Source organism: Ovis canadensis, chromosome 4, assembly GCF_042477335.2.
Source record: "Ovis canadensis isolate MfBH-ARS-UI-01 breed Bighorn chromosome 4, ARS-UI_OviCan_v2, whole genome shotgun sequence".
In the NCBI taxonomy this organism is placed as follows: domain Eukaryota; kingdom Metazoa; phylum Chordata; class Mammalia; order Artiodactyla; family Bovidae; genus Ovis; species Ovis canadensis.
Genome location: NC_091248.1, coordinates 34,983,385 through 34,995,417, shown reverse-complemented (window position 1 = coordinate 34,995,417; position 12,033 = coordinate 34,983,385). Strand labels below are relative to the sequence as shown.

At 34.4% G+C, this 12,033-nt stretch overlaps 1 protein-coding gene across 1 annotated transcript in view; it reads left to right on the top strand.

Annotated features, from left to right (window-relative positions):
• The window catches only part of VWDE (von Willebrand factor D and EGF domains), a 95,588-nt gene that overhangs the window by 51,513 nt on the left and 32,042 nt on the right, over positions 1–12,033 (top strand). The window contains 6 exon segments of the mRNA XM_069587575.1: positions 3,452–3,547; positions 3,652–3,681; positions 3,684–3,743; positions 4,615–4,713; positions 7,269–7,345; positions 7,347–7,382. Coding sequence (XP_069443676.1) covers positions 3,452–3,547; positions 3,652–3,681; positions 3,684–3,743; positions 4,615–4,713; positions 7,269–7,345; positions 7,347–7,382 — 398 coding nt within the window.

Below are 12,033 nucleotides of genomic sequence, written 5' to 3'. Positions count from 1 at the left end.
GGAAAAAATATGATCTTTACTTTTCATTAGGTCACAACCCTTGTGAGCCCAAATAGAAGGAAGGGAAGATGGTATACATATTGAAAGCCACTGAATAAATTAGGCAGAATATGGTTAAAATAAGTATAAGGAGCATATACTGTGTATTCTATAGGATTTCAAAAGAGGGAGATAGACACTGAGCTGAAAACAACATGAAAGGTTAACTGTTAATAAGCAAGACTTAAAATGTGAGGCTGTGTGTGTGTGCTTAGTTGCTCAGTTGTGTCCAACTCTTGCGACCTCATAGACTATAGCCTGCCAGGCTCCATGGGATTCTCCATATGCAAGAATATTGGAGTGGATCGCCATTTCCTTCTCCAGCGGATCTTCCTGACCCAGGAATCACACCCAGATCTCCTGCATTGCAGGCAGACTCTTTACCGACTGAGCTATGAGGGAAGCCCAAAATGTGAGGCTGGAGATGATTAAATATATCTTTCAATTTCTTTCATCCCTTATATGCCATGAGCTCTTTCTATATACAAAGTAAGGCCAGATTACTTGGCTCATTTTGGAGTTTGATGGAAGATCCATCTGAGATCTGGAGAATCTCATAAATATATACATGACTGGGTATTCTCCTAAACCTCCTTTTCTTAAAATGGGATTGGGGTGGCACAATGAAGTTCATGTTTTATGCCATTTCTCTGTATTTAATTATATATATATTTTTTGTATAGATGTAGTATTTATCTCTATACTCAAGTTTTATAGAGTATATGAGTACTGCCCATTATAAAAAAGGTCTTTTATTCTTTTTATTTTTAAGTGTTAAATTCCTAACCACAGGTATTTCTCATGGTGTTTTTGTAATGAAAATACATTTTTTCCTAATTAATAGAAATAATCTTAAATTGAATAAGGATTGTTGTTCAGTTGCTCAGTTGTATCTGACTCTTTGTGACCCCATGGACTGTAACCCACCAGGCTCCTCTGTCCATGGGACTCTCCAGGCAAGAATACTGGAGTGGGTTGCCATTTCCTTCTCCAGTGTAAGGATCAGAAAACAGAAAACTTAAGATCATTTCTCCATTATAAAAAGTACTAATAAAAGAGAAGTGAGACTTGGGGTGCCTAGAGTGACAACTCAGTAGCAGTGAGCACCCAGGACCCAGAACTTGGTTTCTAAATACTATTCTCCAATAAAAGGAACCAGAAGGAAAAAAAAAAAAAAAGAGGAAAGGGGGCTTTTAAAATATAAATGCTGAAAATGTTCTCTTGTCCAAATTCTAAATCAAAACTTTCTTAAAATTGTTTTAAGGAAACAAGGAGAAATATAAATCTTAAAGGTATTCTCTACAGATAATAAGACTTTAGCAATTTGAGTGAATAAACTTAATTTATTCCAATTATTACTCACAAACTAGTAATTTTTGTATTGCATCTGACTCATGGGAAAAGTTTTTAAATAAGAGCTAAAAGTCTGTCTGAATGTGCGCATCTGTTATAGATATGGTAATTTTACGCCTCTGAATGTCAATGCCAAAATTAATTTTTTAAAAAACCTCTAACTGGCTAAAACAACCAAGATAAAATAAAATTCTAAAAAATATAAACTAATCCCCCAAATTTTCAAGCTCACACGATCTGGGATTAATCTTTAATGAATAAACACTTGATTTAATTAAAATAAGCAGGTCTTTAAATTTATAAACATTAAATATAAAACTGTTATTTTACTTAAAATTAAATAAGCTCAAACTAGCTCTGTTACAAAATTTGTCAGCAAGATGAATAGCTTGGGATGGTGACTGACTTTGTCTAATTGCTCATGAAATTTTCATGAGTGATCTAAACATAATTGTTGGGAACAAGTGATTTACGTAGACCTTAACGGAAGAGGACTTTAGACTCTTGCTGAGTAAGGCGAGTTAAATGATGAGAATTCATCGAATGGCTAGATCATTTGCAAATAAGATAAAATATTGAACATTAATTGCTAAACTGCTAAGTTGCTTCAGTCGTGTCCGACTCTGTGTAACCCCATAGATGGCAGCCCACCAGGCTCCCCCATCCCTGGGATTCTCCAGGCAAGAACACTGGAGTGGGCTGCCACTTCCTTCTCCAATGCATGAAAGTGAAAAGTGAAAGGGAAGTCGCTAAGTCACATCTGACTCTTCGCAACCCCATGAATTGCAGCCTACCAGGCTCCTCCACCCATGGGATTTTCCAGGCAAGAGTACTGGAGTGGGGTGCCATTGCCTTCTCCAATTGCTAAACAGTCAAAGTTTATTTATTTTTGTCTTATTACAGAAAATCTGAAGATGTTTGGGTCTTATAGTAAACATGTTTTAAACCACATTGAAGAAAATATGTGCTGAGGCACTATATGTTCCTAGAAATTGTGAAATATAATCCTAAATTTGCTAATAAAATATACTGGTAGAGAAAAAAAAAAAGCCAGAGAAAGGAAACTCAATCATTAACTAGAAAAGGTTCAGTCTAAAATAATGGATATTATTCATTTGCTAAAATCTTTCAGTTAATATTGTTTTTATACAAAAAGTGTTACATTATTTTCACCTATAAATCTATCTGAAATCAGCTAAATTTTTCTTAGTGTTTGGAAAATTTCGAAAGGGGAATCTGTCCACACATACCTTATTACCAAAACAGAATAACTGGACATTCACTTTTACAACAAAAACTAAAATCTACTTAATCATCACTTAAAAAAATTAAATTTAAAAATTTATAGGCAAGTTTGCCTTTGTATTACTATTTTTAAATAACTGTATTTAGTTATCACATTAGGAAGAAGTATGAAGCAAGAAAAATCTTATAAAAGATACAAACATCAATTTCTGAACTCCATGGAACAGAACCACATACATAGAAGTTACTAGTACACTGTATTCAGGATTATCCAATACGTATTCTTGAAAAAGCCGAAGATTTATTGTTAAAAAGGTTTTTTCCCAGGCCCTGACAGGAATAAGTCACATATAAAGCTCTATGACCTCAGTAGGTACCCCAAAGTAAACTTTATAAAGTTTTTTCTAAAGATATGACCAATTGTTGAGTTTTTCTAACCTCCACAAGAACAGGTCTTATTTTGAGCTTGGTTTTGACTTATTTTCTTGTTTTTTTTCCCAGGTCATTTCACTCTTTACTTCAGAGTTTGGTGGAACATAAGATTAGATTCATAATATTTGCACTATCACACTGAAGGCTCCACTGGTTATGAACACTTCACCAATATATTTCCAAGAGTGCTAACCCACTAGCAACTTATGGCTATAAGCATTGTATGTTATGATTTAGAAATGGTGGTTTTAACAACTTGCAGTTGTGACCTTTTATTTTACTCATTTCTCTGCCTTATGTCCCCATAGATCACACACACATAATGCAACATATAATAATTGAATGTGTGATATTCACAGATTGCTGCCATGTGTTCTTTGAGCTATCTGCCAGCCTCCCTGTAAGAATGGTGGTCACTGCATGAGAAATAATGTGTGCACCTGTCCTGTAGGAGACACTGGTAGGAGATGCCAAAATAGTAAGACACTACTAAATATGTTTGCCAGCTACAGGTAAAGCAAACATGTTAAATAGCAAAACTACTGATATTTAAGGACTAATACTTCATCCCTTTATTTCTAGGTATCTGTGTTCCCATGTTCATTAATGGAGGAAGTGTGTGGGACCAAGCCTTTGCTCTTGCCCTTCTGTCTGGACAGGGAAACAGTGCAACACATGTAAGGGAAATGCCCTTAAAATGCTCAAGTCCACATGGGAAAGTAAAGCAGGACTTCAGACAAAGGGCATGTTCATTGTTTTTTGTTTCCTTGCTTTTATTTTTCCTCATTTAGTCCTACTTTAGAATTTATTTATTTTTAGAATTTATCTCTTTTATATCAATCTTCTTCCATTTCCCTGTGCAAAGCAATCCTCCATCCATTGGTTTATTACTGGACTTGCCTAAACTTCTAAATCAAAAAGGTCCTAATTTCCTTACAAAAGATGTATGAGCTTTCCTAAGAAATTCGCAATTAGCATCAGTTGCATCAGTGTTTCAGCTTTAAAACTGTTTTCCATAAATGTCTCTTGGAATGTCAACATCAAACAAACTCTTCTGCCTTATATTGAAATAAATCACTTAATTAAAAAAATATATATCTTTTAAAAATAGAGTAAAATTCCAGTTCCTCTGAACTCTTTCTTTCTAATTAGCAGAGGTACAGGGTATCCTGTATTTTCCAGTCTATCCAATACAGTTGCTAGGATAAATGACATGTATTTAAGTCTTGTCTCAGTTATAAGTAGGAGTCAGGGGAAGTTTTTTTTAAAAAACTACTGATTTCTTGGCCCCGTCTCAGACCAGTTCAGGTTTTATTGCTTTCCTCCTCCTGAGAGGTTTTATTGCTTTCAATCTAGTTTTTGAGATGATGGCAGTTCTCATTCAAATGCTTCATTTTTTCCATAAAAGTCTAACAATGGGAAAAAGTTAAGGGGAAAAATTCTTTAATTATTGATTTTTAACTATTCCTCACTTTTCTTTAATGAAAATTGTTGTGGCTTATGGTAGGACTAGTAAATTAAGTTTTAAACTTCTATTTTCATTTGCGGCAATCTGCTTTCAGAAATGTAAAAATGGTGGTGACTGTATTGCTCCTAGCATATGCCACTGTCCTACCACATGGGCAGGAGCACAGTGTCAAATACGTAAGCCTACAGAACTCACTTTCTACTCTATGTTCCGAATTTGAATCTATTACAATTATTAAATAAAGTATAGCTTTAAGAGAAAAATATATAGAAAAATAAATCCCAGTATGCTGATCCATTAAAGTTTTAGAAATGGAGGGATGTCTTATCCATTTCTATACCTATTTAAAAGGAATGTATGGTATGTTATATTAATGTTTTGTGTAACTTAGAAAGATCCAAAGTACAGTCTGGGGGGTGTCAGTGAATTCCTCTTAGGTGGACTTAAGAATTTTTTTTTTCATTTTAGAAGATCTTTCTTTCTTTTTCTTCCAGTTTTATTGCAATATAATTGACATTCTGCACTGTATAAGGTGTACAACATAATGATTTTACCTACAGACATCATGAAATGATTATCACAATGTTTAGTGAATATTCATCTCATATATGTGTAACATTAAAGAGTTTTTTAAAAAAGTATCTTTCCCTTGTGATGAGAACTTTTACTCTCTTATAAGCTTTTGTATATAATGCACAGCGGTGTTAATTATATTTATCGTGTTGTACATTCCATCCCCAGTACTTATTTAACTAGAAGTTTGTGGCTTTTGACTGCTTTCCTCCAAGGGGGAATTAGATGAAGAAGGTTTTATTATATAGTTTAAATGTTTTTCTATATTATAGGGTAGATAAATATCTATCATGGAAATCAGAGAAAATATGAAAAACTTTTAAAAAATACATCTCTCCAAATTCCTTCACCCAGAACTAGTTTCTGCCTTGATTTTCTCATCTTAGCTATTTCCACTTTTAGTCATAAATTTTTACATAGATGGGATCTCATGCTATAGAGAAAACTCAAATTTTATGCAATTTTGAAACTTGAAATAACATCTTAAAATATTAACAAACATTGACTTAATGGGAAAAACAGAAAATCTCCTCAAAGTACTTTCAAATGTTCAATAACTACATAATATCAAAACTGGTAAAGAAAATGTATTATAAACTGAAATTACACAATTGTAAAATGACTGTACTTTTTTTACTAAAAATACCTGCTCTGCTTTTCAGTATGCTTGAACCACACTCATTTCCATTTGTCAGAGATTCTGCATATAATTTTTATGACTCTTAGAGTTTATTTTATTGTTAATTACTACTCACTTCTCAATCTAGTAAAATATTTTCAAAGAATTCATTAAGTGGTAGTGCTTATGTAAGAAATATATGCTCAAAAATCAGTCTTTCACATTGAAAGTTAGATGTAATAAAATGCTATAAAAAGGAACACTCAACCTTGATTTGGCCTACTTATTCTGGAGAGGGCTTGTGTGGACTACGAGAGAGAATGATGAGATGCTAAAAGCACATTAACGTGAAAATATGCTCCAGTGATTGTGAACTCAGGTACTCTGAGCACAGTGTGAAGATGTGTTTTTGCACCTTGTAGCTTTTGTGTGAGTTTTTAAAAGTCTCCTTCCTCAAAAATGCTTTACTTCTTTCTGTCTGGAAACTGTCTAAATATTGATGATATTATTTATACAAGTTGTTTTACTGCCATCTTCTGGAAAAATTGTTGTAATAAATATTAAATCTATGATGTCTGTGATATGAACAGTGTTTAGTTAGCTGTGGAACCTCGTCCTTTACACAACCTGCTCAACTGTACACAATAGTTCTGATAAAAACATGCCTTTCAATGTTGCATTTATACTAAAGGGAGTATTATTCTTATATATGCAAGCTTCAAATATGAGCTATTTAAACATACTTCTCCCGTGAAAAATAACTGTATTGTACATAATTTTACATTATGCCTATATTTAGTCAGTATCACTTAAAAGTGTTTCGGAGTCCTTAGAAACATAATTTTAAATGATATATTAAATTCCATAATATAAATACTATAATTCACTTGACCTTTCCTCTCATGTTGAACATTTCTGTTATTTACAAACTGCTACTATTATAAGAATTTTTCTCTATAGGTGGGTAGGTAGGTAAATGATAGAGGAAAGAAAAACAAAATATAAATAGATATTGAAATAGATATAGGTATTTTAAAACTGCATAGGAAGAGACTTTTAAAGAAGAAATTTCTAGCACAGATAATATGAAAATCTTTAGGAAGCTTCCAATAGAGTTGTTTCACATTAAACTTCCATTAGTAGTACATAAAATTGTCTGTTTTTCCATATGTTGGTCAGTACTGAGTTGCCCCTTTTAAATTTTCGCTAAAAAAGTTTTATTAAAAAGCAAATTATGAATGCTGATTTGAATCTCCTCTCTAAAGAAAACAAAAAGATATGTTTTAAATACTTTAAAATACAGCCAATGAAAATGTTTGCTTTAATAATATTGATATCTTTGTGAAATAGTGAAACTGTTGTGTTGCGTTTGGGGGTGCTTGGTCTTTTGATGTCTGCATATGTGGGTGTTTGCATACTGGTTGCAGAAACATAGTACTGCAGTTGGTCATTCATTGATTCTTTAGAATCAATGGCTTTTGGAATTGTCTGAAGCATTTGTGTTAAAAGACAGTAACTGTAAAAACTTGTGTATTACAGCAATTTGCAATCAAAAGTGTCTTTATGGAAGCAGATGTGTACTCCCCAACATATGTTCTTGCCTCACTGGAGAACAAAGAATATTCTGGAGTCAAAAGTGAAAAGAATATAAAGGTATTTTACATTTTAAACAAAGAATGTATGAGATATTGACACCTGCAATCAACTGGGATATTCAGATACAGTAATTTATACCTATTTGTTAATGCTTTTTGTTCTGTTACTTCTAAAATAGAAAATATACAAGATTTTACTGTTTTCCTCTAAAACTAGAAATCATATCATTTTTGTGTCATTATAGAGTTATCTTGTTACTCAGAATTTTCATGTGCGCTTATGGAATTTCAGCATGTAGATAACAACCATCAAACATTATGTAATATTTCATGACACCAGAGCTGAAAGAGAGCAAGTATTTCACAATATAGATTTAAGACACTAATAATTTATATTTGGTCAAATGCTAGTTAAAAAGACCACCTCTACCCTTAAAAAAAATTTCACCACCTTTACATCAGGGAATCACTACTTCATTGTTGGGGGGGAAGCGTGTTTCTAAACATGTTCGGTGGATCATATGCCACTGAAGCATTGAATATACTCATTTCTTTCCTTGATGATAGTTCTCTCTTCATTTGCGTGCATGCATGCTAAGTCGCTTCAGTACTGTCTGGCTCTTTGCAAACATATGGATGTTGCCTGCTAGGCTCCTCTGTCCACGAGATTTCTCAGGCAAGAATACTGGAGTGGGTCGCGGTGCCCTCCTCCAGGGGACCTTCCCAACTCAGGGATGAAACTCACATCTACTCAGGGATGCAACTCACATCTCTTGTGTCTTCTACATTGGAAAACAAGTTCTGTACAACTAGCACCACCTGGGAAGCACCTCTCTTCATTTACTTGATGTATGTTCAGTTGTGTCCTACTCTTTGTGACTCTGTGGGCTGTAGCCCACCAGGCTCCTCTGTCCATGGGATTTTCCAGGCAAAAATAACTGGAGTAGGTTGCCAAAAAACCATTTCAGGGAAAACAATTTTTAAAACTTTTCATATCATTAGAATTAGGATTTCTTTGTATTTTGAAAATCAAGAAAGCAATAAGACTTTCTTGCAGTTTCTGAAGCCCACCTCGCCCAAGTAAATTATAAGGCCAGTGCTATGTAAATATCTATTTAAAAAGTTTCTATGATTGTAAAATGCACTTGTAAAATGAAACTGAATTTTTTAGGCCTCCAATCTTAAATTTCTAAATATTACGAGCCAAGGTATTTTTTCAGTCCTGATTCCTACACAATCACCAAAAAAAAAAAAAAAAAGAAAAGAAAAAGAAAAAAGAAAAATTGCAGCAGAACTCTCCAAAAAGTTTTTAATCTATTGGTTTAGGTCCTAAGTTGTGTCCGACTCTTGTGACCCTATAGACTGTAGCCTGCCAGGCTCCTCTGTCCATGGGATTCTCTAAGCAAGAATACTGGAGTGGATTGCCATTTACTTCTCCAGGGGATCTTCCCCACCCAGGGATCAAACCCAGGTCTCCTGCACTGCAGGCAGATTCTTTATCAACTGAGCTACTATCTATTAGATTTCCTTTTAAAAAGCAATTATATGCTATTTAACACTTCAAAAAATCCAAGGGTCTTGAATATCAAAGTACTCTGGAGTACATTATATTTTGAAAAATGATAAGGAATTTTATTCCTGAAGATACTGAATCAGACTGGCTTGGTGGCAAAGTGGATATGTGTATCTATCTTTCTCTTAGCACTGGTGTTCCTCATGGAAGGATACGATCTCCGTTTTGAGAAAAACAAGATCATAATAGTATTATGGTTTGAAAACCAGAAAACAAAAGTTACTGAGTATTTGACCAGCTATTATTGAGAAAAATAAATATTTTAATATAAAAGTCTGAGTTTCCTGGATTTGAAGGCATTCTGAATATACTTTGAAATTTTTTTATGGCACAGAAAACCCTATGACCTCAAAAGCTTTCAAGTCCACTTTGACATACTAAACTACTTCCCTATGTTCTATTTTTATGTATTTCTTTACTATCTGAATCCTTCCTCATATGACTACTCGCAGATCATCATTCCCATTTATGTTTCTGAGATCCGTCTGGAACCATATTAGAAAGAAAAAACATGAGGTCATGGGGCAAATGAAACAAAAAGAGTTAGCTCAAGGACCACATGTCCTGCTCTATTGTAACCTGCTCTTCCAAGCTCTTACGGGTTGCTAGAATTTCAATGAAAGAGACAAAGAATTACTGGCTAGAAAGAAGACACGGAGAAAGAGGAAATGGGGAAGGGAAGTGCTAAAGAGGGTAATTTGATGAACAGCTTTGAGAGATTTCATAACTTGCTGCCTAACTGCCAAGTGTATTTCCTACATCCCTGCCACTTGTTTGCTCTGTGACCTCAGGCAAGGTATTAAATCCCACCCAGAGCCTTAATTGTTTTCATCTGTAATATGGAGCTCATATGGGGTTGTCATAGGATTAACGGAGAAGGCCACGGCACCCAACTCCAGTACTCTTGCCTGGAAAATCCCGTGGATGGAGGAGCCTGGTGGGCTGCAGTCCATGGGGTCGCTGAGGGTTGGACACGACTGAGCGACTTCACTGTCACTTTTCACTTTCATGCATTGGAGAAGGAAATGGCAATCCACTCCAGTGTTCTTGCCTGGAGAATCCCAGGGACGGGGGAGCCTGGTGAGCTGCTGTCTACGGGGTCGCACAGAGTCGGACACGACTGAAGCGACTTAGCAGCAGCAGCAGCAGCAGCAGCATAGGATTAAATATGTTAAAATATGTGAAGTACCTAGAACAGTGCCTGGTATGTAGAAAACACTATGTAAGTTTGTTGGTGGTTACATTGAATAGAGGAATAGAGAGAGGTGGAGAAAGAAAAGGATGGACAAAGAGACTTGAGAGGAAATTTTGCAATACATGAATGTCAAAAGTCTTTTCCTGGAGAATATAAAAATACTTATTTGGTTTTATTGAGCATGGATATTTCTTGAATATAACCCTTTACCAAGATGGAATCATATACAACTGTATGCAAGCTCCATTAAGTCACAGGTATTTTGACATTTAAATATGATCTTGATTAGACCTCAATTTTGTGAGAGCAGTTCTTAGTCTCTAGTGCTTTATGTCAGGAGGAAGAAGGTAGCAAATAATGAGTCAGAATTATCTAGTTTTCTAATATTTTTTGAAACTTAATTTCCCTCTTTCTACTGTAGGCCAAATACCATTGAGTAATATCAAGTATAAGAATGGACATTTTTATTCAGAAGAAGTTGAAGTTAACTATTAATACTTGAAGTTTATTTGAACATCATTCTTAAAGCTCTTTTAAAGGTCGAAGAAACTAATAAAAACAGACTGGTCTTAGTTGGCATTGTTGGAGAAAAGGAAAGGAGAAATCCAGATAATCAAAATTTTACTTTGACATGCGATTTGTTATTAACATATTGAAATGATGTTTCTGACACTCACAATATTTAATACACTGAATATTTTCCCTGTCTTTACTGCGACAGTGTCTTTATCATCTGGGACCAGTCAGCATCACAGAAGGCGTCTGACATATCCAGATATAAAGTGTTAATGCAAAATTAGGAACTCTCAGGACTGTTGCAAGAGCCTTGGTGGGGATGGGGGAGGCTAGGGAAGAGGTCAGGAAAGCAGCTGCTGAAGGTCAGAGAAACTGAGAATGAAGATGTCACTTTAATTCCAAGCATCTAATAGCAAACACCTTTGAAGAAATAATGGCTTCCTATTCATGTCCAGCTTCTAACTCTCTGGAAGGCTCTTTTCATTGGTGAACTCTAACCCAGAACCACACAGAGAAGGGATTCTGGAAAATGTAGCTCCTAGCCTTAGGAGGAAGTGACAGTGATGCCAAGGGAACAAAGTGAGCTCACACGGGACATATTGAAAGCTCTGCATTTTACTGCTTTGGACTATATTCTGGAGATAAAGCTATTACTTTTCAGTGATAAAAAACCATGTTTAGTTTGGTCTGTTTATTTTTCATCTCTACTCTTTCTGCTACTCTGACATGTACCATTTCTGGAGAGCAGGGAAGAAATAATGGAATTTGGAGTTTTACAAGACTCACTTGGTCACTGTGCTTTCTGTGTAAAGGTCTTTTATTCATCCATTCTTTTCAGTACCATGATCTATTTTGATGCAGAAACGAGAGACACGGTCACAAAATCAAATCCGCCTCTAAATATCAAAAGAGATTTCAATACTTCATAAAAGAAAATTAGATTGACATGATTGTTAAAGAAGTGGGAACGTCAGCAAAGAATATACAAATAACTGAAAGCTCTATTTCAGAGATGCAAATAATTATACATTAACTAGAGTTATAACACTTCTTTTTTTTCTATTATATTTGACCTCAAACTTCATTATCTTTTTCAAAAAACATTTTAATTTGAACATGTCTATTAAATCATATAAGTTTACAAAACTCATTTTTTTTTTAATGGAAAGACTAAGCATTCCTAGGCCATGTCTACAATTACAAGACAAAGTAAGACATTGTTAGAATAAAATTATTGCCTAACTTTGGTAAGAATCTAAGCATTCAGTGTCAGAATTAAAGAGATTTTATCATTTCACCTTTGCTGAAAGATAAAGAATCATTTAAGAGAATATAACATGTTTTACTGTCTTATTACCAAAAATATAGAAATACAAATGCAATATAAATCTTTAATAATTTGTATGTGGTTAAATTTGTAATCTG